This window comes from Notolabrus celidotus, unplaced genomic scaffold (assembly GCF_009762535.1).
Source record: "Notolabrus celidotus isolate fNotCel1 unplaced genomic scaffold, fNotCel1.pri scaffold_145_arrow_ctg1, whole genome shotgun sequence".
Taxonomy (NCBI): Eukaryota; Metazoa; Chordata; class Actinopteri; order Labriformes; family Labridae; genus Notolabrus; species Notolabrus celidotus.
In genome coordinates this window covers 83605-111501 of record NW_023260022.1, presented here as the reverse complement: position 1 = coordinate 111501, position 27897 = coordinate 83605, and the positions used below count along the sequence as shown (strand labels likewise).

Sequence of the window (27897 nt, the reverse complement as noted above, 5' to 3'; positions counted from 1 at the left end):
CTCTCTCTCTCTCTCTCACCTCTGGTCCTCCTGAAGCTGCCGCTGAACTTTGACCCCCTTCAAAAAGTGATGTAAGTTCAGGCTTGGACATCGTCAGGCCGCTGTGTGACGCAGGAAGAGCTTTGGCTGGCCTCCTTTTCATTGGCTGACTGACAGAGGCTCGCCCCAGAGTGGACAAAGGTCAGACAAGTCCATGTGTGAGTGTGAGGGTGTGTGTGTGAGTGTGTGTGTGTGTGTGCAGCAGTTAAAGGGAATCTCTGAGCACGGATAAAGATATTTTTCCTTTAAAGGTAGAAGTGCTGACGGATGTGGATGAGCTCATATTGAGCAATCACTTTATTCAAAGTGCAGAATCATCATGCATGGTCACAGCACTCTGAATGAAAGGTATTACAGACAACATTTAACTGTGAGCAAATAAAATCATGCAGATTTAAACACTGATTAAATAAAGTTTAAAGAGACTTCTTCTTCTTCTGTTGAACTCTGCTGTGAGGAACGCTGACATGTTCAAGTATTTTGGAGCGTGGGCTCACAGATGTGATCTGCCTGAAGGAGCCAGATGTGCCGTCCATCTTCACACACAGTTTAGAGATTTCACTCTTGACTTCTTGTCAGCTCTTTTTAAAAAGATGATGCCGGTCCATGCAACATAGAGAAAGTGGGAGAAAGTCAGTAGAGTCAGGCAGGAGCTCTTGGCTCGGGTACTGGAGCTGGAGAGGAGCCAGTTCACCTACTTGGACCTACTCGTCCATGTGCAGCCCCCTCACTTCCAATCAATCAATCTTTATTTATATAGCACCAAATCCCATCAGTTGTTCTCCTCAGACTCTTTCCAAAAAGAGCAGGTCTAGACCGGACTCTATGTTCTATTATTAACAAAGACCCAACATCAAGACCAGATCAGATCCAGTCCCATCTTCCAGACAGAACTCAGTCTGATCTCATCTTAATCCACCATGAGCAGAGCACTTTGCAGCATTTAGCAAGTTACAGTGGCAAGGACAAACTTCCTTTAACAGGCAGAAACCTCCAGCAGGACCAGACTCATGTTAGACACACATCTGCTGAGACCGTGTTGGAGAGAGGGATAGAGGGAGATGAAGAGAGAGAGAGAGAGATGATAGTGGGGAGACGGATAGTAGTAGTTGTAGCAGCTGGAGTCTGGACCACGTCCACAGCAGCAGAGATCCAGAGGAACCTACGAGACAAGGGAGCTCAGGGACTCCAGAAAGGTCTAAGAAAAGAGAGAAGAGAGGGAGACCAGAAGAAAGAAAAAGGGAGGATAAATGGAGAAGGAAAGGATAGAAGGAAAGGACGAGATGAGGAAAGGAGACATGAAGGATGAAGAAAGAAGGAACAAAGAGAGAAAGAAAGAAAGAAAGAAAGAAAGAAGGAAAGAAAGAAAGAAAGAAAGAAGAAAGAAAAGAAAGAAAGAAAGAAGGAATGAAAGAAAGAAAGAAGAAAGAAAGAAAGGATGAATAACAGACCCAAAAAAAGAATCTGCGGCAGAGATCCAGAGGAACCTACGAGACAAGGGAGCTCAGGACTCCAGAAAGGTCTAAGAGAGGAGAGGGAGACCAGAAGAAAGAAAAAGAGGATAATAAATGGTGAAGGAAAGGATAGAAGGAAAGGACGGGATGAAGGAAAGGAGACATAAAGGATGAAGAAAGAAGAAAGAAAGAATGAAAGAAAGAAGGACAGCAGGAAAGATGGAATGAACGGAAAAGGGAATTAGAGAAAGAAGAGAAGACCAGAAAAGAAAGGTGAAAAGAAGTAAAGAAAGAAGAAAGGAGAAAAGTGAGGAAAGGAAGAATGCAGAAAGGAAGGAAAGGATGAATGACAGACCCAAAAAAGGAATCTACTAATGTTAGACACACTTCTGCTGAGACTTTGACTTCTCTTCATGAGTGCAGCATGTTCAATAACTACGTTTTAAAAGACTGTCTTTCCCTTCTTTGAAAACAGAGTGAAATTAAAAAGACATTATCCATAAACTGTAACTCTTGTTCTTGCTGTGGTAGATAATTTGATAAGTTAATAAACTAAAGGTTGTATGAGTAACTTTGATATAAGTCATCTTTGCTGTGGTGCCAACATCTGAAATTATTCAATCACCCAAAAATGACATTTCTCTAAAACGTGGTGTCGCTTGTTTTTAAAATGCTTCTGAACTCTGATCCTCGTCTCGCCCTCTCACCTGGACCTGACCTCAGCAGCCAATAACAGCTTCACTGCAGGTCTGCTTCAACGCAACACAAGAAGAGCAGACGAGACAGGAAACTGCATAACACCGGCTCTCACCGTTACGTAACACCCTCTGCTCAGGTGTTGTATGAACAACAGCCTGTCAGCAGTCATTAAACACCCCGAGGATCTTTAACCTGACGCTAAACTTTAATGAGACTCCGGTCTGCTGCTGAAGGTTTTACCATCAGGAGAGGAACTGTATGTTCTTAACATGTACAGAGTTTAGGGGAGCTGGAAGAACAGACAGCTGTAAGAGAAGGTAACATTTACCTTGTTGGTCCAATTCTTAATCTTACAAACACGTCGAAAGGTAAAGATCAGTGACTACATTAAGTGTGTTGATGACATTTAAAGGGACCACACCTCTTAACTTAAAGCTTTTATGTGATTTAAAGAAGTGATTATATATCGATCCACACCATACAATTTTTTAGGAAAAGAGAAATGAGTCATGAGAGAAAATCTCAAGTGGACGTTTTCTTCGTATGCATGCTGGGAAAGGCCTCACCCCAATAACCCAGCACAAAACACACACAATAGGTGCATTTGGACCTGAGAGAAGACTACTGTTACAAGCTGCTGAATCAAGAGAATCACAGCTTCTTCTTTTGAAAAGTACACACACATACAAAAAAGATAGAACAAATAAAAACTAATGAAAGAAAAATGACTGTGAATGGTTTTCGGAAAAATTTGAAAAAAAAAATTATTGAAAAGAAATATTAATTTTTTTTTTTTAAATATTGAATTTTTTTGGGGGAAAAAAAATTTTAAGAAAAAAAATAAAAAAATAGAAAAAAAAATAGAAAAAAAAATTTTGACAAGAAAAAATGTGAGAAAAAAAATTTTGGGAAAAAAAAATTTGAAAAAAAAAAGTTGACAGAAAAATTTGACAAAAAAATTTGACACAAAAAAATTGACACAAAAAAATTTGACACAAAAAATTTGACACAAAAAAATTTGACAAAAAAATTTGACACAAAAAATTTGACACAAAAAATTTGACAAAAAAATTTGACAAAATGTTGACCTGGTAACTGTCGAAATAATACATTTTCCTCAAATTTGAAATTGTGCTCCAAAAGTAGTAAAACATGAAAAAATGTGAAAATTTAAAAACATGGCAAAAGCAATGAATGAATCAACACGTGAGAGGAGATAAGCGCGAGTAGCAAAGACGTTTCAACACGGCTTTAAAATCCTTTTGAACTCAAAAAGCCGTGATCGCAGAGATCGAGCCGGTGTTTTGGTTTAAACGGCGACCCTGTTAACTGGAGACTCTCAGCCGGATGCATCCCTCATAAACGTCTTTAGACCATCATTAAATATCTGATGAGGATATTTTGAAATCTTAATAAAAACTAAACTAGTTTGCATTCCCAGGAACTCCCTCTGTGTTTCAACAGCTGTGTAAACTCCACAAACACTGACACGTTCAGCTGAAGGTCTCCAGTTTACAGGGTCACTTTTAAAAGCGGAACACCGGGAGGAGAGACGCATTCACGGTGGGCTGAGAGAAGACTACTGTTACAAGCTGCTAAATCAAGAGAATCACAGCTTCTTCTTTTGAAAAGTACACACACATACAAAAAAGATAGAACAAATAAAAACTAATGAAAGAAAGAGAAATCAAGAGAATCACAGATGAAAAAATAAATGACTGTGAATGGTTTTTGGAAAAATTTGAAAAAAAAATTATTGAAAAAAAACATTGATTTTTTTTTTTTAATTATTGAAAAAAAAATTTGGAAAAAAAAAATTTTGACAAGAAAAATATTGAAAAAAAAAATTGGAGAAAAAAAAATTTGAAAAAAGAAATTGGAAAAAAAAAATTTGACACAAAAAGTTTGACAAAAAGTTGACCTGGTAACTGTCGAAATAATACATTTTCCTCAAATTTGAAATTGTGCTCCAAAAGTAGTAAAACATGAAAAAATTTGAAAATTTTGCGCCTGCGGTTAAAAACATGGCAAAAGCAAAGAATGAATCAACACGTGAGAGGAGATAAGCGCGAGTAGGAATAAAAGGAGAGGAATAAAAACACTGAGGTTAATCTACCAATCAGACACGTTCAGCATTGCAGGCCCCGCCCCCCGAAAGTCCCTGGACCTTTGAAAAGTACTACCCCCCTAGCAGGGGCTTTTCAGGGGGGAGATTATCTACCCCTGAACTAAATTTAGACCCTGGGTCCATCTGTTGAAACGCACGTAGTTCAGGGGTAAAGTTCCTCTGGTTGAAAAACACCTAATGTCACAATGTGACAGACATTCTTAACCTCCTCACCTCCCTGCCTGCAGGTGGCTCATGTGTCATCAGGTGATCGAAAGGTTTGTTATGTGGAGAATTTTGCAGCTGACGATGATGACATGTTTCCAGGGAGTAGTTGAAGAACAATTAAAGAACAAGGCAGGGTTCATGACGAATGGAAAAGGTCACCCTTACTTTGATGAAGTGCTCGAGATTTAACCCTTTCTGGAGTCCCTGAGCTCCCTTGTCTCGTAGGTTCCTCTGGATCTCTGCTGCTGTGGACGTTGTCCAGACTCCAGCTGCTACAACTACTACTATCCGTCTCCCCACTATCATCTCTCTCTCTCTTCATCTCCCTCTATCCCTCTCTCCAACACGGTCTCAGCAGATGTGTGTCTAACATGAGTCTGGTCCTGCTGGAGGTTTCTGCCTGTTAAAGGAAGTTTGTCCTTGCCACTGTAACTTGCTAAATGCTGCAAAGTGCTCTGCTCATGGTGGATTAAGATGAGATCAGACTGAGTCCTGTCTGGAAGATGGGACTGGATCTGATCCGGTCTTGATGTTGGGTCTTTGTTAACAATAGAACATAGAGTACTGTCTAGACCTGCATCTTTCTTGTTTTCATCCCTGTAAAGCACTTTGAATTGCATTTTGTATGAAAGGGGATATATAGATAAAGTTTGATTGATGTTTTGTGAGATGTTGCTGTATTTTTGTAACTGTGCTTTGTGATACGTGTTCACCAAAGAGCCACCAAAACATGGAGGTTGAGTCTAGAAAGAAAATATTACATTTCCTCTCAGACAAAGACGTCTTCAGGTAAATCTGAGTGAGTTCATCCAAGTCAAGATGCATTATTTCTGACTTCACGGTTAAACTGAAAGGAGCAGAACGTAAGAACATCTGCACTCAGACATGTTTTGATGACACAATCATGAGACCAGATTAAATGGACATCAGCCTGTATGTTATGTAATGTATGAAAACTCACTTATCTTGAAACTGTGACCAAACAGTTCAACCATCAGATAAAGTTCAGAGAAGACGCTCTGCAGTGGAAACAGAGAGTTTGGTGTGTTCATGAAACAAGATGTTTTACAGTGCGAGCCCAAGCCTATCTGAATGTGCTGCTGAACTAAGACTCAGTGTTTGCTCTTTGTTTATCACTAAGGAGAAATATTTCTTCTTTTTTTTAAAGTTATTTTTGTCATTAATGAAAGGAAAGCTGAAGTGAGACAATAAATGTGGGGGTAGAGAGTAGAGGAAGACATGCAGCTAAGGGTGGAAACTGAGAGTTGAGCCAGCAACCGCTACCAACGTGGACTACAGCCTCTGTATACGGTGTGCACGCTTAAACCACGAGGCCAGCGCACACCCTGGAGGAACATATTTCAAACACTTCTCAAATCTAAGAAATGCAGACTGCAAATCCTTTAAGTATAGATAGATGAAAATAAACTCCACTTATATTTCTCACACTGTGTTCACACGTGCACGAAATTCCATAATTTCCTTGATGAGCTGCGTATGTGAAGGTAGATGACCACATGTGTCATCCCCTCTTTCTGCCCGCCTCTTGGTAAACTGTCTGCAGACAGTCATGGTGAGCAGACGTGAACGCAGCCGTTATGTTTTCAGGAAAACTCACAAATTCAAACAACGTTGAAATTACGCCTCCAGTGCACGACTGCGTAGAAATTTCGTGCACGTAACAAAGCTGCTGCAAACTCTCTTCTCCTCACCAGCATGTTCTCTTCCACTTATATGTTGATGCTATGAATCTGACAGATTATTAAAGGGGACATATCACGCTTCTTTCATCAACATATATTGGTCTAAGAGGTCCCCAAAACATGTCTTTAAAGTTTGTGCTCAAAAAAACACTTTGAAATCAGATTTTGGTCTGCCTGAAAAACCCTCTTCTTCAGTCCTCCTCAGAACACTCTGTTTTCTCTCTGACCACGCCCCCTCAGGAAGTGGATGTGCCTCGGCTGTCCAGCACGTTGATCTAATGTTTACATGTTGGCTGAATATACACGGCTGCTCAGAGATCACGTTACTTCAACCCTCTGAATCTGATCCAGAATCTGATCCTGACGGAGAGGCGCCTGCAGCAGGACCTTTCTGAACCATTGGTCACAGATTTAGTGTTTCTTGTTGTTTTATTTGTCAGTATGTAGACGTGTGTCTTGGTACACAGCTACGAACATGTAGCTATGTGGCTATGCTAACTAGCGCTAGCACTTATCCATGATAAATAAAAATCATCCACTAGATCTTCAAATCTGCAGACGTGGGGAGTCAAACCGACCTCTACCAGAAAGGCAGCGGGACCTTTCTGAAGGATTGGTCACAGATTTAGTGTTTCTTGTTGTTTTATTTGTCAGTATGTCGACATGTGTCTTGGTACACAGCTACAGCTACAGCTATGAACATGTAGCTATGTAGCTATGCTAACTAGCGCTAGCACTTATCCATGATAAATAAAAATCATCCACTAGATCTTCAAATCTGCAGACGTGGGGAGTCAAAGCGACCTTTGTGTTTATTAAGACAGCCTACAACTAGCATGCCTCCCTCCTAAGCTCCTTGTTAGCACACACGTGTGCAGGGAATGAAAAACGGAGGAGGGGTTGAGTTGTACTTTATACAGTCTATGGGCTGAACAAGCTCCGAGCTCTGACTTCCTGTTACAGACCGGATATCGTTGTTACGTAACAAAAACACTGAAAACTGAAACGGCTGGTTTCAGCACACATTTACAGAAAGGTGGAGAAATCAGAACAGATTTTTTCATTCTCGGGGGGTTTGTAGACAGGGACACATATTTCAGGCAGAGAACCATTAAAAAGTCCATTTTGCATGATATGTCACCTTCAAGATAATAAACTACCAATGCATGACTCTGCTCTGTGTACCATCTTGGATATCTTGTAAACACACGATGAGTACTGCAGAGTCCTTTCTGTCATGTCCTGTCTCCAGAGATTGCGTGTTGACTGATTTGGAGAAGTCGTCGTGAGTAATAAAAGAATTATCACTATGATGCATTCATTAATGTGACAACATTACTAATGTTTAAAATCATGTGAAGAATCTTTAGAAATGTAAGTTTGTTATTCATCGCTAGAAAGAAATTGAGAGCATCTCTCGTAGTGTTTTAAGAACTGAATTGAAATGAATAAAGTGTCATTGCATCGTGCTGGAAGTGTACACGTTACTGCCGTTATCTTTGTGTTTAACTCCAGGAATATTTAACCTACAATGCTAAGTGTTAACTCCACACAGACAGGAGGTATCAGCGTTAAATGGTTGCTAATTAAAGCCGTTAAGAGGACTATTTTCTCTCACATACGTAGACTTCATGCTAGACCCGCAACATAACAGGAGGGTTAAACTGACAGCAGAAAGGCTCTCAGATTGTATTCCTGTACCTGCAAGCAGCTGCTGATTTATTAGCTCATGAAAAAAAGAGAAACTATCACTAATGGAGCCACCTTTTGGAAATAATCTCCATACCCCCTACAAATTAGAAATACTTGAGCTTTTAGACCATGTGCTGCACATTTAGGCGTTACTCATAGTGACCCTCACTGATTGTCGTTGGTGTCTTTGGTTTATCAGAAAACAGTGACTTCAAGAATTGTTCACTTCCTGACAGATACGGTCAGATTAGATTAGGGTTTTAGAAAAGGGTCCTTATGTTGGCGTGTTTGTTCAAAGACATTTGCAACGTGAAGCTTAAGTTCCACACTGCTCTGTAGGCATCAGCCCCATTTAGCTTTTGTGTGTGTGTGTGTGTGTGTGTGTGTGTGTGTTTTCACGGAGGCTCGATCTGTCTGTTTATGAGCCCCCTGGGACAAAAACACTGATAGAGCAACGCTGACTGCACAACTTTCATCAATACTAACTTACTCAACAACTGATAATGCTATTTTGTGGGCTGTGTGTGTGTGTGTGTGTGTGTGTGTGTGTGTGTGTGTGTGTGTGTGTGTGTGTGTATATGTGTGTTACAGTATGAAGAGTGCAGCCACAGTGCTTATAAAAGGCTGACATATTTAATTTTCTACAGCTGACAGTAAAAGTTTAAAGTGTATTTTTTCATTTACATCCAGTCGTTCATGAACAGTGTGAGTGTAAATCTAAGATCTGGTGCCCTGTTTGCACACATGGTCAGGTTTAGTAGGACGAAATATTTATGACATGTTCTGATACGTCTGTACTCTACATTCATGAAAAAAACATGTTGCTGGAAACTTCCACTGCAGCTCAGGGTCAAACATAAACCAGGTCTTCATGTTAAACTGGCACAGAGAGATACGTTATCTCCAGTCTCTCCTTTTGATTATTGTTTGGCAGGTTTGTGTGGCACTGAGGAGGTGACACGAAAACAACCCTTTACTAGCAATTAACAGGTCAAACGTTTGCCAATAAAAATACGTCAACCCATTGTCAGCCGAAGTTTCTCCAGGGCCTTTTCGTGTCGGTAGCTATGAACTTTCGTAACAAAGGCAGCATGAGAAAATGGAAGTCTTTGATGGATTTTCTTTATTGCAAATCGCTCGCTACACCAGAAGCCTTCAAATGTGTCCATTAGTCCCAGAGGCTTCATCGTTCAGTACGTTTACATGATGTTGTTGAGACAGAATTCCTGAATTCTGTCTTTGATGTCAGAATTCTGTCTTTGATGTCAGATTCTGTCTGATGTCAGAAATCTGTCTTTGATGATGTCAGAATTCTGTCAGGTGATTCTGTCTGATGTCAGAATTCTGTCTTTGATGTCAGATTCTGTCTGATGTCAGAATTCTGTCTTTGATGATGTCATAATTCTGTCTTTGATGTCAGAATTCTGTCTTTGATGTCAGAATTCTGTCTGATGTCAGAATTCTGTCTTTGATGTCATAATTCTGTCTGATGTCATAATTCTGTCTTTGATGATGTCATAATTCTGTCTTTGATGTCAGAAATCTGTCTTTGATGATGTCAGAATTCTGTCTTTGATGTCAGAATTCTGTCTTTGATGTCAGAAATCTTTCTTTGATGATGTCAGAATTGTCTTTGATGTCAGAAATCTGTCTTTGATATCAGAATTCTGTCTGATGTCAGAAATCTGTCTTTGATGATGTCAGAATTCTGTCTTTGATGTCAGAATTCTGTCTTTGATGTCAGATTCTGTCTTTGATGATGTCATAATTCTGTCTTTGATGTCAGAATTCTGTCTTTGATGTCAGAATTCTGTCTTTGATGTCAGAATTCTGTCTTTGATATCAGAATTCTGTCTGATGTCAGAATTCTGTCTTCGATGATGTCAGAAATCTGTCTTTGATGATGTCAGAATTCTGTCTTTGATGTCAGAATTCTGTCTTTGATGTCAGATTCTGTCTTTGATGATGTCATAATTCTGTCTTTGATGTCAGAATTCTGTCTTTGATGTCAGAATTCTGTCTTTGATGTCAGAATTCTGTCTTTGATATCAGAATTCTGTCTGATGTCAGAATTCTGTCTTTGATGATGTCAGAATTCTGTCTTTGATGTCAGAATTCTGTCTTTGATGTCAGAAATCTTTCTTTGATGATGTCAGAATTGTCTTTGATGTCAGAAATCTGTCTTTGATGATATCATAATTCTGTCTTTGATGTCAGAAATCTGTCTTTGATGATGTCAGAATTCTGTCTTTGATGTCAGAATTCTGTCTTTGATGTCAGAAATCTTTCTTTGATGATGTCAGAATTGTCTTTGATGTCAGAAATCTGTCTTTGATATCAGAATTCTGTCTGATGTCAGAAATCTGTCTTTGATGATGTCAGAATTCTGTCTTTGATGTCAGATTCTGTCTTTGATGATGTCATAATTCTGTCTTTGATGTCAGAATTCTGTCTTTGATGTCAGAATTCTGTCTTTGATGTCAGAATTCTGTCTTTGATATCAGAATTCTGTCTGATGTCAGAATTCTGTCTTTGATGATGTCAGAATTCTGTCTTTGATGTCAGAATTCTGTCTTTGATGTCAGATTCTGTCTTTGATGATGTCATAATTCTGTCTTTGATGTCAGAATTCTGTCTTTGATGTCAGATACTGTCTTTGATGATGTCAGAATTCTGAGAACAAATGGAACATTCCGTGAAGAAGGTCAGAGCTAAAAAAACATCGGTGTCTCTAATCCTCTTTCATAGACCTGCATTCAACAAACAAACATTGTAGACGTAGTTTTCTTCTCCTCTTGAGGACAGACCTGACAAAGCTTGACTTTTGCCTTTAACTAATCTGCATCATGATGTTGTTACTTCTGCAAACTGAAGACCTGCCACTACCTGACTATCTCAGGACAAATAAACCAAGAAATGAGGGATGTAAACATTACACGGTCGAGGAAGTCATGGTTGGAGGTTATTTAACGTTAACCTCTGGCTACACTGGAATTACTGAAAGGCTGGCAGATGCGTATGTCGCATCTATCAGACGACTACCAAAGGGGTTCAGAGATCGGAAGACATAAAGTGGAGGTTATGACGTTAATCTCCATTCACAGATTCTACGTTAGCATGATTCTAGTTTACGCCATCAGGGAGCGGCTTATTCTCTGGGACTCATAAATTCAGCACAATCTTTATCATATCTGAAGCTGATCTGGTTTATGGTCGGAGGAAGAAAGAGTCTTAAGAGTTATCTGTGGAGAGAGGAGACCCAGATAACGCAGGATGGACATCTACTGTACAAAAAGATAGTAAACTAAAAACACAAGCAGCTGACAGTTCATAAAATCTTTTTAAGTAATGCGACACAGCAGTTTTGATGGTTGGGATAGATGATTAGGAGCTTCAGACGTTATAGATAAGACCCCCTACTTTAGCTTTTTACTGCAGTGTGCCATACAGGGTCCGAGCCAAACGTTGCTTATTGCGACTTTAAATGTGCATTGAGGCTGAAAAAGAGCCTTGAAGGTTTAATGAACTTCAGTGTGACGACAGCAGCTCGTACATAAACAGACTGATGTGTGCCATTCAGCCTCTGTTTAAACTGTGAAGTCCTGATTCAAACTATAGCAAACAGCCACTGCTGCAGAGAGGGTAAAGTACCACCAACACTGACGTAAAGACACACAACGCCCTGACGCGAAGCCACACAACTGATCCAGTCAAGGGTCCTCGAGGGCGGGCTCTCATTGTCATTGGAGTAATAATGTATACAGAATTATGTGGTCTTTTTTTTTTTACATTTGTGCATGTATTTGACATAGAAAACCTGAGTTCCAAAAGTGAGAAATCCTGGAATAATAAGGTTATTTTAGTATTCAGGTTCCAGGGTTATTAAAGGGACCCCTGCATATTTAAACATGTTTACATTATTTGATCAACCTTTATATGGTTTTTTATACATAATATAGATGGATAGATATCTGTGTGTGATCACTGGTCACTTTAATGTTTTTATTTATAACAATAACAATCATTATTTTATCTTAAAGCATATAACATATATATGTTTTTAACATATGTTACAAGTCTGTGCACATTTTTCACTGCATCACTGGTTTTGTAAATATTTGTAAATGTACTTATCTAGTTGTGTATATCCGTCTGTAAGATATGCTTATTTTACTTCTTTAATTTTAATTGCTAATAAAATTTCAATAATTACTATTTTATAGGCTCTTGTTTACTTTATCTACTTTGCTGCTGTAACACTGTAAATTTCCCTGGACAAATAAAGGAATATCTTATCTTATCTCTCTTACAGATGAGAGCAGACCTCAAATGTAGACATGCTTGCCAACAATCAATGATAACTTTGACCAGGGCGCCACCTTGTGTCTCTTTAAGAAAATGCAACCCAGGACTGATTTACTGGTTGAGTTTGTAAATACTGTATGAATTAAAGGAAGCTTGAAATAAATCTCTTCTCTTCAGCTTTGAATCTAGAGGAACTTCTGATACACTGTGTTTAAAAACTTAAAATTGAACCCATGCATTAATTTTCAAATGTTGAACTTTACTTGTTTTATATGTTTTATGGTTTTTTTTTTATTGCTATGAGATGATTTAATCTGTTTAATTTGAGTAACACTAAAAATAACAGTAAAGTAGAATCATTGTGTACTCATAGAAACTATAACCCTCCTCTTGTTTTGTCAACCTTACCTGTTGAAACCCCAAAATACCCTCACAGGTACAGGTGTGTGCAAAGTACAGTAACAAACAATACACCTGTTTCCAATAAATATGACGTCGCTGGCAGGGCGTACCACATTCGCTCGTGAATATAAACACGTGACCTCTCTTACAGTACCACCTTCCTCGTTAGTATAGTGGACAGTATCTCCGCCTGTCACGCGGAAGACCGGGGTTCGATTCCCCGACGGGGAGTTCTTTTTTTTTTGTTTTATTATGTGAAACACGAGTTTTAGGAGTGGGTGACACTGGCCACACGAAACACAGATAATACAAATGTAAATGTAAATGTAAATTTATACTGATATCCAGAGAACATTTACAGCCATTCCACAACTAAGTCTGTAGTCTGAGTAATATCCACCAATCAGGTATGAGCAAGAAAAACAGTCTGTGTGGAGAGAAACAGCAGGTGTTCCAGAATTCTGACATCAAAGACAGAATTCCAGAATTCTGTCTTTGATGTCAGAATTCTAGAACAGAGCGAACATTCCGTGAAGAAGATCAGACCTAAAGGATTACAGTATAGCTCCAGTGCTATGTCATAGACCTCCATTCATCAAACACACGTGTTAAAGTTGTTAAAGCTTGAGTGAGGTGAAAACTGTCACACTCAAAGACACAAAAACATGTTTCCGCCCGGTCTCGAACCGGGGACCTTTCGCGTGTTAGGCGAACGTGATAACCACTACACTACGGAAACTGATGGTGCAGCTCATGACGTCATACATACTAATTCTTAATCTGAAAGCTAATAGCTTAACTTCCTTAACTTTTCCCATTCATTCTCTATGGTAGTTCTTATCACTACGGGTTTAATATTTTTTGGACTACAAGTGAGATTTGGGGGGCGCTGTTTCCCCCATTAGAGGGTCTAAGTAACACAATCAGCTGTCCTACTACTGTCATAGAACCCGGCAATAAAATTAGATACAGGAAATAAACTTTAAAAACAGAGCATGTATAAATAATGAACGAAGGCTTGTGTCTGAGTTAAACTGTGTTCCTGATTGTGAGTCAGTGAGAGTCAGGGTGTATGACTAAGGGACTCGACCTATATTGACACCTTCCTATACATGTAAAACCAGTGAGGAGATAACTCTGTCACAGTCAGAGTGAAAAACACAAAACATGTTTCCGCCCGGTTTCGAATTCGGGCACATCAAATAGTAAAGCTTAACTTCCTTAACTTTTCCCATTCATTCTCTATGGTAGTTCTTATCACTACGGATGTAATATATTTTTGACCACAAGAGAGATTTGGCGCTGTTTCCCCTTTTACATATTTAAAGAGACCCAGTTTCGTGATCCTGAGTGTTGTTAATATAGAACTCTGAAATAGAATAACATTAAAAATATATATTAAAAACAGAACATGATGAAATCATGGACGAAGACTCCAGAAAGTTCTGAGAGTTAAGGTGTATGATCCTGATTGTGGATCTGAATTAACACTCAGGTAGAAACTGGGTCTCTTTACATCTGTCAAAGGGGGGAACAGCGCCAAATCTCACCTGTGGTCATAAAATATATTACATCTGTAGTGATAAGAACTATCATAGAGAATGAATGGGGAAAGTTAAGGAAGTTAAGCTTTATTATGAGGGGGACCCACGCGAAAGGTCCCCGGTTCGAGACCGGGCGGAAACATGTTTTGTGTTTCTTCCTCTAAATGTAAAAAGTTATGTTCTTACCTGTTTTAAATTAATTAGTCAGCAGTGAAACAAAAACAAAGCTCTGTCTTTGTGTTTTCATTTTATTCCCTTTATTCCCTACTTTTTTCTAGGCTGCATAAACATTACACAGAATCCCGGTCTTCCACGTGACAGGCGGACATACTGTCCACTATACTAACAAGGAGGCTATAACACCAGGTGAGTCACGTGATCATACACCTTTACTCTCAGAACTCTTTGCAGCTTTAGTATTTGATTTCATCATGTCGTGTATTCATAAATATACTAACGCCTGAAATACAACTGAAGCTAAAAATCACAATCACAAGTTATGAGTAAACATAATTGAGGAACCATGACAAAGTTGTATCAGCAAGCCCCAACAAACAACCTTTGTGCTGACATATGAAGTTGGGAGTGTGACTCAGGTCATCATTTTTTACCACACCCTGCAGGAAGCCTACATAAAGATGAAGAAAGGGTTTGGCAATATCAAGGAGCTATACGAGACCAGAGATCACTTCCTTCAACAGCAGAGAGGACTTTATTCTCTTTTTAATTCATTTTACTTTGAGTTGTCCTCAATCTGACCATGCAAGAAAGATTCAATGACAGAGGACACCGTGAACAGTATGTCAGTGGACGTCACCTGAAGCTTGATCAACTGAAAGTTGTAGTTCGAGGTGGAAACAGGTACCTCTCAAAAGAAAACATCCCAGACTACCCTCAGTCTGAGTTTCTTGCGTCTCATCTGAAACACGACACTGACTTGCAAGGATCTAAACAACAACAACCAGGATTGAGAAACCTGTCACTCAAAATGTTAAGAAACTGGGTCTCCATCTGTCAAAGGGGGAAACAGCGCCAAATCTCACCTGTGGTCAAAAATATATTACACCCGTAGTGATAAGAACTACCATAGAGAATGAATGGGAAAAGTTAAGGAAGTTAAGCTTTACTATGAGGGGGACCCGCGCGGGAGGTCCTCGGTTCGAAACCGGGCAGAAACATGTTTTGTGACTGGGTCCATTACTGAAGCTTCTCTAAAGTGAGGAATACCTGTCTGAGGTGTTTTTGTGTTTGTTTGTGGTTTCAGGTCAAGAACTGAATCACGTGACGTCAGCGTATGTGTCACCAGTTTCCGTAGTGTAGTGGTTATCACGTTCGCCTCACACGCGAAAGGTCCCCGGTTCGAAACCGGGCGGAAACACATTTTGTGTTTTTCACTCTGACTGTGACAGAGTTATCTCCTGCTGCCTTTGGCTTCACAGACAAACAGACAATACAAAATGCTTAGACAAAAACAGAAAGAGAGTTTAAACATTAGTTAAAATATTTATTAATAAGTGTAGAAACTGAAAACAGAACCTGATGAAATAAAAGAAGAAGGTTGTAAAGACTTCTGAATGCGTGCTATCTTGTCTTTTAAATTCAATCTGTATTCCTGATTGTTAGTCAGTGAGAGTGAAGCTGTGTGATCACGTGACTAATCTTCCGTAGTCACCTTCCTCGTTAGTATAGTGGACAGTATCTCCGCCTGTCACGCGGAAGACCGGGGTTCGATTCCCCGACGGGGAGTTCTTTTTCCATAGAATCTGATTTAACCACAACAGATAGATATCAGGATCCAGACTCTGAGAGATTAACAAGATGGAAACTAACCAAGCCGATTATGTAGATTTGAAGTATAATTTAAATTCTATTTTTCTTTGTTTCTACAGTGATTTAAGATTTTTTAAACAAGTGGTGAAGTAACTATCACAGTCAGATTAAACAGCAAAATAGTAACGCTTAACTTCCTTAACTTTTCCCATTCATTCTCTATGGTAGTTCTTATCACTACGGGTGTAATATATTTTTGACCACAGGTGAGATTTGTACAGTGGCCCTGAGAGCTCACAGCACTGCAACTTAAGAAAACACATGCAAAAAGACAAAACACAAGCAAATTAAGAAAACATCTTCATCAATTTGACAACACATGTGCAGCCTTAAGAAAACACGCTGCAAGGACCACAGCACAACAGAAGTGTTTCCAGAGGACGCTTAAAACTGATGCACACATACGGACATGCTTGTAGTTTAGCAGCAGACCACTGCAATAGGCTGAATCATGCGATCACATTGTTAAAATAAATTAAAAACACTTACTTTTTAATCTCATTTTCCAACAACACTGACGGTAAGAGAACCTTATTAGCGCTGTGACTCAAAATATGCGTCAACAACAAGCGTGTTCGGACGTGTGCATCACTTTTAAGTGTCCTCTGGAAACACTTATGTTGTGTTGTGGTCTTTGCAGCGCGTTTTCTTAAAGGTGACATATCATGCAAAATGGACTTTTTAATGGTTCTCTACCTGGAATCTGTGTCCCTGTCTACAAACCCCCTGAGAATGAAAAGACTCCATTCTGCCCCTGTTCTGATTTCTCCACCTTTCTGTAAATGTGTGCTGAAACCAGCCGTTTCAGACTTCCGTGTTTTTGTTACGTAACAACAATATCCGGTCTGTAACAGGAAGTCAGAGCTCGGAGCTTGTTCAGCCCATAGACTGTATAAAATACAACTCAACCCCTCCTCCGTTTTTCATTCCCTGCACACGTGTGCTAACAAGGAGCTTAGGAGGGAGGCATGCTAGTTGTAGGCTGTCTTAATAAACACAAAGGTCGCTTTGACTCCCCACGTCTGCAGATTTGAAGATCTAGTGGAGGATTTTTATTTATCATGTATAAGTGCTAGCGCTAGTTAGCATAGCTACATAGCTACATGTCGTAGCTGTAGCTGTGTACCAAGACACACGTCGACATACTGACAAATAAAACAACAAGAAACACTAAATCTGTGACCAATCCTTCAGAAAAGGTCCTGCTGCCTTTCTGGCAGAGGTCGGTTTTACTCCCCAGGCCTGCAGATTTGAAGATCTAGTATTTGTCATGGATAAGTGCTAGCGCTAGTTAGCATAGCCACATAGCTACATGTTGGTAGCTGTGTACCAAGACCATGCTGACAAATAAAACAACAAGAAACACTAAATCTGTGACCAATGGTTCAGAAAGGTCCTGCTACAGGCGCCTCTCCATCAGGATCAGATTCTGGATCAGATTCAGAGGGTTGAAGTAACGCGATCTCTGAGCAGCCGTGTATATTCAGCCAACATGTAAACATTAGATCAACGTGCTGGACAGCCGAGGCCACACCCACTTCCTGAGGGGGCGTGGTCAGAGAGAAAACAGAGTGTTCTGAGGAGGACTGAAGAAGAGGGTTTTTCAGGCAGACCAAAATCTGATTTCAAAGTGTTTTTTTGAGCATAAACTTTAAAGACATGTTTTGGGGACCTCTTAGACCAATATATGTTGATGAAAAAAGCGTGATATGTCACCTTTAAGGCTGCGCATGTGTTGTCAAATTGATGAAGCTGTTTTCTTAATTTGTTTGTGTTTCGTCTTTTTGCATGTGTTTTCCTAAGTTGCAGTGCTGTGAGCTCTCAGGGCCACCGTAGATTTGGTGCTGTTTCCCCCTTTGACAGATGTAAAGAGACCCAGTCTTCTTAAATTATCTAAAAATAGTACAATTAAAAAGATATCTACACTAAAAATAGTAGTTTCCCTTGATATACTTGGAAATAGAACATGTTATGAGTTTTCTGCCTTTCTTTGTTGCCAGATGGTTAGGTTAATTCATAATGTCAAAGGAAACACAGACACATGCTCATATAAGATAAGATATTACTTTATTGATTCCCCGGGGGGGAAATTCAGTTGTTACAGCAACCCAGACATAAGTACAATCAAGAAGAAGTTTCAATAAGTAAAATAAAATAAAATGAAAATAGATAAATAAAGATAGAATACAATTTAGATATATACTATAGAAGCTTAGTCCTGTACTAAAGCTACCGGTGTGTTTTGATCACTCCCGGGAATGACTTGGCTGACGCGTTATACTGTTATATGTTTGTCCATACAATACCGTTTACTGTAGTTGTTGAAATAACAGGTCTTAGGCGTAACTTTGGTTTGCAGCATCATACAATCCATTTATTGCATCACCGTACGAACAGTTAGACAGCGTCCACAAGTTTCTCCTTCATTGCACGAACAAACATTTTAGACGCGGTTCTCCATGCCACCTGCCGACGCAGCGTCACAGCATCCAACGTAACAGCGTGACAAGGCAACAACGTGACAATGCAACAACGTGACAATGTGACAACGGTCAAAAACCAACTGCCCTTCCAGGTCAAGACACACATCTGATACCCAGGCGGTGACGTACTGTTATACCTGTGCCCTTAATGAGCAAAACGATGACACCTTGTGGCACAATAAACAATGTGTTTCAAAGCTTGACCCAAAACATGAATCTGGCTCTTACATATACAATGTTACAATGGAATTTAGATGAAATAGCAGTAATTACAGGCAGTATTAAAAATGTTTCAGTAGTGACAGGTTGATCCAAAAGATTCAAAGGTTTTTATTGTCAATTTTCACTGTATAAACGAGACACACAGGACAAACGAGATGCTGTTTCTCCCTTCCAGCTTTTAAATATCTAAAATTTAAATATAAAATACAATAAAATGTAATAAAATACAGTATATAAAAACAGCCTATGTACACAGTGCAGTGACAGTTTAAAAATGGACAACGTAAATAGATAACAGTGCAAAGGATATTAAGGTGCAGACAGTATTCGAGATAAGTAAATGATTAAAGGTGACATATCACGCTTTTTTCATCAACATATATTGGTCTAAGAGTACCCCAAAACATGTCTTTAAAGTTTATGCTCAAAAAAACACTTTGAAATCAGATTCTGGTCTGCCTGAAAAACCCTCTTCTTCAGTCCTCCTCAGAACAGTCTGTTTTCTCTCTGACCACGCCCCCTCAGGAAGTGGGTGTGGCCTCGGCTGTCCAGCACGTTGATCTAATGTTTACATGTTGGCTGAATATACACGGCTGCTCAGAGATCGCGTTACTTCAACCCTCTGAATCTGATCCAGAATCTGATCCTGACGGAGAGGCGCCTGCAGCAGGACCTTTCTGAACCATTGGTCACAGATTTAGTGTTTCTGGTTGTTTTATTTGTCAGCATGTCTACGTGGGTCTTGGTACACAGCTACCAACATGTAGCTATGTGGCTATGCTAACTAGTGATAGCACTTATCCATGATAAATAAAAATCATCCACTAGATCTTCAAATCTGCAGACGTGGGGAGTCAAAGGGACCTTTGTGTTTATTAAGACAGCCTGCAACTAGCATGCCTCCCTCCTAAGCTCCTTGTTAGCACACATGTGTGCAGGTAATGAAAAACGGAGGAGGGGTTGAGTTGTATTTTATACAGTCTATGGGCTGAACAAGCTCCGAGCTCTGACTTCCTGTGACAGACCGGATATTGTTGTTACGTAACAAAAACACGGAAGTCTGAAACGGCTGGTTTCAGCACACATTTACAGAAAGGTGGAGAAATCAGAACAGGGGCAGAATGGATTGTTTTCATTCTCTGGGGGTTTGTAGACAGGGACACATATTTCAGGTAAAGAACCATTAAAAAGTCCATTTTGCATGATATGTCACCTTTAAGTGAACGGTTAATATGCAAAAAGCAGCTGAGGTAGAGTCCTTGTATGTAGTGTGTGTGCTACAGTCCAGGGGGCATAGGGGGGAGGTAGTGAGTCGAGTTCAGTATCCTGACAGCCTGGTGGAAAAAGCTATTCAACAGTCTGGTGGAGCGGGCCCGGAGGCTCCGGTACCTTTTCCCTGAAGGCAGGAGACTGAAGAGGGAGTGTCACCAGCGATGCTGATGGCTCTGCTGGTGAGGCGGGTGTGGAAAATGTCTGTGAGGGGGTCAGAGGAGCACCGGAGGAGACATGGTGTGATTATGGTTGGTAATGACAGATTAAGCAATAAATCAAAATAAATATAGGTATGTAATATGACCATGAGTTGTAGTTACAATAATAATGTAATATAACATAATTTAATAAAATATAATAAATATAAAATATAATATATGTAGTCATTTTCTGCAGAACGGCTAAATGAAGCCACATTAAATCACTTTGAGGGACAGCGGGGGTCGCTTGTCTTTGGGGACGATATTTTGGGGTCGTGGGCTGAAAAGTTCAGTTCAGTTCAGTTCAGTTCAGTTCAGTTCAGTTCTAGAACTCTGACATCAAAGACAGAATTCCAGAATTCTGTCTTTGATGTCAGAGTTCTAGAACAAAAAGAACATTCTGTGAAGAAGATCAGACCTAAAAGATTACAGTATTAGCTCCAGTCCTCTTTCATAGACCTCCATTCGACAAACACACGTGTTCGGAGTTGTTAAAGCTTGAGTGAGGTGAAAACTGTGACACTCAAAAACACAAAACATGTTTCCGCCCGGTCTCGAACCGGGGACCTTTCGCGTGTTAGGCGAACGTGATAACCACTACACTACGGAAACTGATGGTGCAGACTGTGACGTCATACCAACTAATTCTTCACCTGAAAGTACAGACACACGCACGCGCGCGCGCATACACACACACACACACACACACACTACAGATGTTTGACTAAAAATTGTTTCTGAGTCATCAGCTGACTTTTGAGAAGCTTTAATGATGGACCCAGTAACAGCTGATGTTAAAGTGGAAACAGCTTCAAGGACTCATCAACAAAGGTAGGCCTACTGAAAAGCTCTTGAACTGTCTACTGTCTAAAGGTCATTAGCCTAAATATAAATAACCTCTTAATGCAGATAGGGAAACCTGTGTTAGCTGAGCTTCGGTTAAACCTGAGTGTTGTTGATTCAGAGCAACAATAGTAAAGCTTAATTTCCTTAACTTTTCCCATTCATTCTCTATGGTAGTTCTTATCACTACGGATGTAATATATTTTTGACCACAGGTGAGATTTGGCGCTGTTTCCCCCTGTGACAGATGTAAAGAGACCCAGTTTCTACCTGAGTGTTCATTAAGAACCACAATCAGGTCTATGCCAAGTAGGTTTAACTCACATGAGTGATATGTCGTAGTGTTAGAGTAAAAATAATGATAGAAAAGAACATTATAAATAATGTACTTTTATAGAAGGAAAATTGAAATCTTCGGAAGTGATCTTGAGAATTCCTTTTTGTGAATGAAAAACTTGGCATATAGTATAATGAAGTTTATGATATGTTTAAGAGCAATATTTTCCTTGTTATCATAGTAACAAACAGCATCTTCGAGTTTTAGAGAATAAACATAATTAGCAGCTGAGAAAAAAATGAGATTTAATATCTTTCCAGAATCTTTTGGAAAGTTCACCTGAAAAAAAAAAGGTGAGAAATTGTTTCTGTGTCGTTTTTGCAGAAGTTTCACTCATTCTCAATACCTGTAAACTTAGTGTTAACAGGGTACATTTGATGTAGTATTTTGAAGTGTACCTCTTTAGCTTTGTTTGTGATACAGCATCTATAAGGTCAAATGTAAAAGCCAGGCTCTCCTCCAGTTTATATTCTCAATCTTAGATCTCCAGAAAAAAATCCTCTTTGAACCAACTGATTGTTCCTTTGAAATATCTGTACTATGCTTATTGTTACATCTCTTATCTGTCAGATTAAGTCCATCTAACATCAGTTTCGGTTGTAGCATGTGATTAGCACCATAAGTCAAGTGGTTTCTAACCATGTTTGCGGTTTCAGGTCAAGATCTCGTATGTATGACGTCACAGTCCGCACCATCAGTTTCCGTAGTGTAGTGGTTATCACGTTCGCCTAACACGCGAAAGGTCCCCGGTTCGAGACCGGGCGGAAACATGTTTTGTGTTTCTTCCTCTAAATGTAAAAGGTTATGTTCTTACCTGTTTTAAATGTATTAGTCAGCAGTGAAACAAAAACAAAGCTCTGTCTTTGTGTTTTCATTTTATTCCCTTTGACCAGTTTCTATGTTCAGCCTCACATCACAGAGGCTGCTACTTTTTTCTAGGCTGCAATAAACATTACACAGAATCCGGGTCTTCCACGTGACAGGCGGACATACTGTCCACTATACTAACAAGGAGGCTATAACACCAGGTGAGTCACGTGATCATACACCTTCACTCTCAGAACTCTTTGCAGCTTTAGTATTTCATTTCATCATGTCGTGTATTCATAAATATACTAACTCCTGAAATACAACTGAAGCTAAAAATCACAATCACAAGTTATGAGTAAACATAATTGAGGAACCATGACAAAGTTGTATCAGCAAGCCCCAACAAACAACCTGTGTGTTGACATATGGAGTTGGGAGTGTGACTCACATCATAATTTTTCACCACACCCTGCAGGAAGCCTACATAAAGATGAAGAAAGGGTTTGGCAATATCAAGGAGCTATACGAGACCAGAGATCACTTCCTTCAACAGCAGAGAGGACTTTATTCTCTTTTTAATTCATTTTACTTTGAGTTGTCCTCAATCTGACCATGCAAGAAAGATTCAATGACAGAGGACACCGTGAACAGTATGTCAGTGGACGTCACCTGAAGCTTGATCAACTGAAAGTTGTAGTTCGAGGTGGAAACAGGTACCTCTCAAAAGAAAACATCCCAGACTACCCTCAGCCTGAGTTTCTTGCGTCTCATCTGAAACACGACACTGACTTGCAAGGATTAAAGGGCATCAGGGAGATGGAAGGCTTCAGGAACCCTAAATGTGGCTCTCTGCTGTGGTGGAATCTGGTTGTGGGTCCGGAGGAGATTGAAACAGCTGAAAGAAGGCTCTTGGAGACCACGTACCCGGATCAAACCAAGGAGCAGATCCAGACCCAGCAGAGATTTCTGGAGCAATTTGCCACCTCCCAGGTCTTCAAGAGCAGCTCCATGTTTGGGTCAAACCGCTTCACTTTCCCCGTGAAGGAGCTACTGGAAGCTTACAGAGAGCAGGTATCCCGCATCTATCTATCTATCTATCTATCTATCTATCTATCTATCTATCTATCTATCTATCTATCTATCTATCTATCTATGTATCTATGTATCTATCTATGTATCTATCTATGTATCTATCTATCTATCTATCTATCTATCTATCTATCTATCTATCTATCTATCTATGTATCTATGTATCTATCTATGTATCTATCTATGTATCTATGTATCTATGTATCCATGTATCTATGTATCTATCTATCTATCTATGTATCTATCTATGTATCTATCTATCTATCTATCTATGTATCTATGTATCTATCTATCTATGTATCTATCTATCTATCTATCTATCTATGTATCTATGTATCTATCTATCTATGTATCTATCTATGTATCTATGTATCCATGTATCTATGTATCTATCTATCTATCTATCTATGTATCTATCTATGTATCTATCTATCTATCTATGTATCTATGTATCTATGTATCTATCTATGTATCTATCTATGTATCTATGTATCTATGTATCTATCTATGTATCTTTCTATGTATCTATCTATCTATCTATCTATCTATCTATCTATCTATCTATCTATCTATCTATCTATGTATCTATCTATCTATCTATCTATCTATCTATCTATCTATCTATCTATCTATGTATCTATGTATCTATCTATCTATCTATCTATCTATCTATCTATCTATGTATCTATCTATCTATCAGAAAACTCAAATATTATAACTAATATTTTAGGATTTGTCAGTGTGTGTGTGTGTGTGTGTGTGTGTGTGTGTGTGTGTGTGTGTGTGTGTGAGTGTGAGTCGGTGGCCATTCTCAGTTACTCTCTGATGATGGGGCTTAGAAGGGTGATTTATGGAAATATAAAAGAAAGATAAAAAAAATATGAAAGTAATAGAATATACCCCTAATAATAACTCACAATCATCATCATCATCATCATCATCGCCCTCAACTTAGAAGGAACTTCTTGACACTTGTATAGTAATACGTTTATTAAAAAAACAACATCAGTATCGAACAAGCATCCCGAATGCCAGGAGGACGACTAATGCCAGATAATGTCTCCTCCGGAAGGCTGCTGGACACGTCCTTTATATACGTTTAAGTGACGTCAACATAACATACACACATACTTCTCTCAACATCTGGTTTACATTGGTACTGGACTCCAGCTCTGTTGATATAAGGGTGTTGAGTATCACTGTCAATCACATTTATAGAGGTGGGACTCCCATCTTACCAATTCCTGGAGCCATTCTAAACAACATAGACTTTACCTTATATGGTTACATGTGAGATTCTTCATAGTAAAGACAAATGCTTGTTTGGGAATGGTAAGGAGAGTTACAGTTACACTGATGAATTGATTTCCTGTGGACAGACTCATCAAATAAAACCTCTGTTATCGTCTCCAGTTCTGCTCTGGAGCCGAGCTCATCATGCGAGTGATGGAGACCATCCTCTACAAACAGGAAGTGGAGTACGTGGTGCTGGTCCACAGCCCGGCCAATCAGGAGCAGTACTCACAATATCCACTGCTGTCTGATAACCAAAACCCCATCTGCTCTTATGAAGACGGCTGCTTCCTGTGGAGGTCTGAGGCCATGTGTGAGACTCACAGGTGAGACCTGACCCAGTTGACCTGAAGAGCTGACCTATGACCTGCCCCAAATGCCTCCACTATGTGCTTAATTGCAATATCTGTTTTATGTGAAAAATTCAGTGTTTTAACTTTATTGAAGAGTGTTTGTCCAAAGTGGGAGACCAGACCCCCTGAGGTTCACCATGGGGGGTCATGGCAACGTTAAAGGAACCCTGCATAAAAGACAATTTGGGTTTATTTGGTTACCATTATCTTTTAAATGTATTTCCTAGTATTAGTGTTTGTTTGGAATATGAGTGCACTCTCCCTGAAACATGTGCAGAAACACATTCACACATAACCAAGAGGGATTTTCTTTGTTACTGTATTTACAGTCCACAAACATTACTCTCGGTGCTGTGCCCCAGATATTAACAAAGACTGAACTATTACGCTCACAACACAACATACAGCCTTTTGATCCAGCAGCAAAAATAAGGAAGTACAGATTTACAGCTCACCAGTTTTCGATGTACTGGGCACGGGACCTAATTAACTAAGATCCTGTCCTATACTGTGAGTGTGCCCTGAGTTTTAGATCATTAATGGAGTGATCCTGTCATGTTTCATTCATAAACAGATAGTTTGGAAAGTCTTGATCTTTTCTGCTGGGCTGATTAAACATCAGTCTGTGCATCTCAGGGCACAATGGAAGGAGAGAAGTTCAGTTTATGTGAGAAGAAAGGCTGAGATCAGTAAACAGTAATCGCCCCCCTGCAGCCACACTTGGCTCAAAGGGAATCAGAGCAGATCCTCTAATTGGTTTCCTTCATGTCACGCCATAAACACAGCTATGAGTAAGGACTCAATCCAACCTCTTTGTGCCTCACTTAGACTGTGTTCTGTTTAACCAGCAGTAAAGCAGTCTGACACCTTGATTCTCTACCCCATGCTCTAAAGATCATGTACCACTCAGTAACCTGTAGACCAAGTCTCTTTCTTTTCTGTTATATAACTCCCTCCAAGTGTCAGGCCAGCTCTGAGCTCATTAACAGCTGAAACAAATGCAGAAACTTTGGTACTGAGGTTGAGTTGTTCTTTCTGTCTGTGTGTTTGTCAGCTTTGAGTTGGTCCAGAGTGATGCTGAGAAGAAGATGCGAGCTGTGGGGGCTGGAAATTATCCTCAGTTCTATGTCTGGGACAACGTTGCCATTGCCCTGCATGTGGGTGATAAGGTACCTTCAACTGAATGTTAATCCATCATGATTAAAGTTTCACTTCATCTCTGTTTGTTACAGCAGCCCTGAAGATCAAATACGAAACAACATTTAGAAAACATGATGTTTCACAAATCAAAACAACACCTCAGGGACAGGTCCTGGTCTATTCTCCAGGTAAATCAGGAATGACCTGAAGAAGAGAAACATGTGAATCATGAGTAAGAAAAAGAGGCTGAGGAGTTAAAAAGAGGACTGGAGGATGAAATGTGATGATACTTTAATTTACAAACATAAAAACTGTTGTTTGACGTCCTCAGTGATGAACCATGTTAGCTGTTGGTGTACGCAGCAGGCTGAGTATGTGCTTCAATCAACGATATGAGGTTATATAAGCTGTAACCAGCTTTGAAGATGAAATGATTCAGATTTGATTTCTGTGAAACTGTAGCTCCTGCATTATACCATTCAGAGTTAGCATGTAGCATGTAGCAAACACTGTTGTCCTGTCCATTGCTCAGAGAGTCTGCTCTTCATCTCTGTCCCTTTCTTTCAGGTGCTGAAATTTGACGTGAACCGTCTGAGAGAAAACCTGACGTTCTGTGAGAGGGCAACTGTTACAATCGTTGAGAATGCACTTTTTCAAGACTTCACAGCAGCAGAAAAAGAAGTGGCAAAGTTATGGCCCGGCTACCCACCTCTAATGAAAGATGGAGAGATAAAGAAGGAGAGTCCTCAGGAATACCAGTACACTGCAGAGGGGCTCGAAACTCCTTCTGAATACTTCTGCAAAAAGGAGGAAGAAGAATTTAAGATAGAGTAATGTCTAGAATAATTCTTTTTGGGGTTACGGTGGAAACATTAGTCATCACCAGCTTTATGAATATGCTACTAAAAGTTACATATCTGCTAAGAGGGAAAGAGGGATATAATTCAGAAGTGTAACTATATCTGCTAACAGTTACCAAAGGGAAATAATATACTGTATGTGTAAACGGTGTAATCATCACTAATAATCAGAGTGTTTAATGGGTGTAAACTGTATAATGTTACAGTGTTTTGTCTACATTGAAAATTCTCTGAACTTTATCAGTCTTTGAATAACATTTGTTGTGATTTGTTGCGATACAAATAAAGATTGATTGATTAACACACATTAAACAGAGCAGGACTGTTTACTGCTCACATGCAAACCTGTTGAGGTGCCAAGCAACAACTTACTAAAACTGCAGTTCCTCCAGGGTGTACTTGAGGCTGGAAGCACCAGAAACCACATACACACCCATTCAAAGAGCTTTAGATAAACATGTTTACCGCCTGTTTCAAAAAACACTTTTCTCTCCTTTCTCTTTCCTCACACACACTACGGTGGGGGGGGCCTCAGTGACATCATGACTTTATCTTAACATTCTCCATCTTTAAACTACTAGCCCACTACCTGAGCTAACAGCCCCCCGGTTCGTACCTGTCAAAACTACTTCATTAAACTATCATAAAACTGGTTTGTCAACATCACTTGGGGCCTATAAGTACTGTAAAAGTGAGCCACACTAATGTTTGATGGTTTGTACTTGTTGACAAAGTCGTGAGAAAAAGCCACAATAAATGCTGATAACAGTGTTGTTGTTTACCGCTGATGCTGTGACCCGTCACTCACTCAAAACCTTAAGAAACGGGGTTCTCTTAACTCTACCAAAAGGGGGGAAAAACGCCCCAAAAATCTCCATAGTGGTCAGGAATATATTACATGCATAGTGATAAGAACTACCATAGAGAATGAATGGGGAAAGTTAAGGAAGTTAAGCTATATTATGAGGGGGACCCACGCGAAAGGTCCCCGG

General features: G+C 39.6%; 1 protein-coding gene and 6 non-coding genes across 8 annotated transcripts; 5 read left to right on the top strand and 2 right to left on the bottom strand.

Moving 5' to 3' along the window:
* Positions 1-12788: 12788 nt before the first annotated feature.
* trnad-guc lies at positions 12789-12860 on the top strand. The gene has a single exon. It is a non-coding gene; the product is annotated as a tRNA-Asp (tRNA).
* Positions 12861-13295: 435 nt separating this feature from the next.
* Positions 13296-13368, bottom strand: trnav-aac. Its single transcript has one exon. It is a non-coding gene; the product is annotated as a tRNA-Val (tRNA).
* A 2110-nt stretch (positions 13369-15478) lies between these two features.
* trnav-cac lies at positions 15479-15551 on the top strand. The gene has a single exon. It is a non-coding gene; the product is annotated as a tRNA-Val (tRNA).
* A 296-nt stretch (positions 15552-15847) lies between these two features.
* trnad-guc lies at positions 15848-15919 on the top strand. Its single transcript has one exon. It is a non-coding gene; the product is annotated as a tRNA-Asp (tRNA).
* A 4800-nt stretch (positions 15920-20719) lies between these two features.
* Positions 20720-20792, bottom strand: trnav-aac. Its single transcript has one exon. It is a non-coding gene; the product is annotated as a tRNA-Val (tRNA).
* A 157-nt stretch (positions 20793-20949) lies between these two features.
* Positions 20950-27210, top strand: LOC117808735. Of its 2 annotated transcripts, XM_034678409.1 has the most exons (6): positions 20950-21011; positions 22300-22388; positions 22646-23241; positions 24673-24878; positions 25960-26074; positions 26613-27210. In XM_034678409.1, the coding sequence occupies exons 3-6, from the start codon at positions 22783-22785 to the stop codon at positions 26877-26879; spliced, it is 1047 nt and encodes a 348-aa protein (XP_034534300.1). In that variant the 5' UTR covers positions 20950-21011; positions 22300-22388; positions 22646-22782; the 3' UTR covers positions 26880-27210. The 2 variants fall into 2 exon arrangements, with proteins under 2 accessions (XP_034534300.1, XP_034534299.1); XM_034678408.1 differs by lacking the exon at positions 20950-21011 and having other exon boundaries at positions 22219-22388.
* trnav-aac lies at positions 22058-22130 on the top strand. Its single transcript has one exon. It is a non-coding gene; the product is annotated as a tRNA-Val (tRNA).
* Positions 27211-27897: the final 687 nt, after the last annotated feature.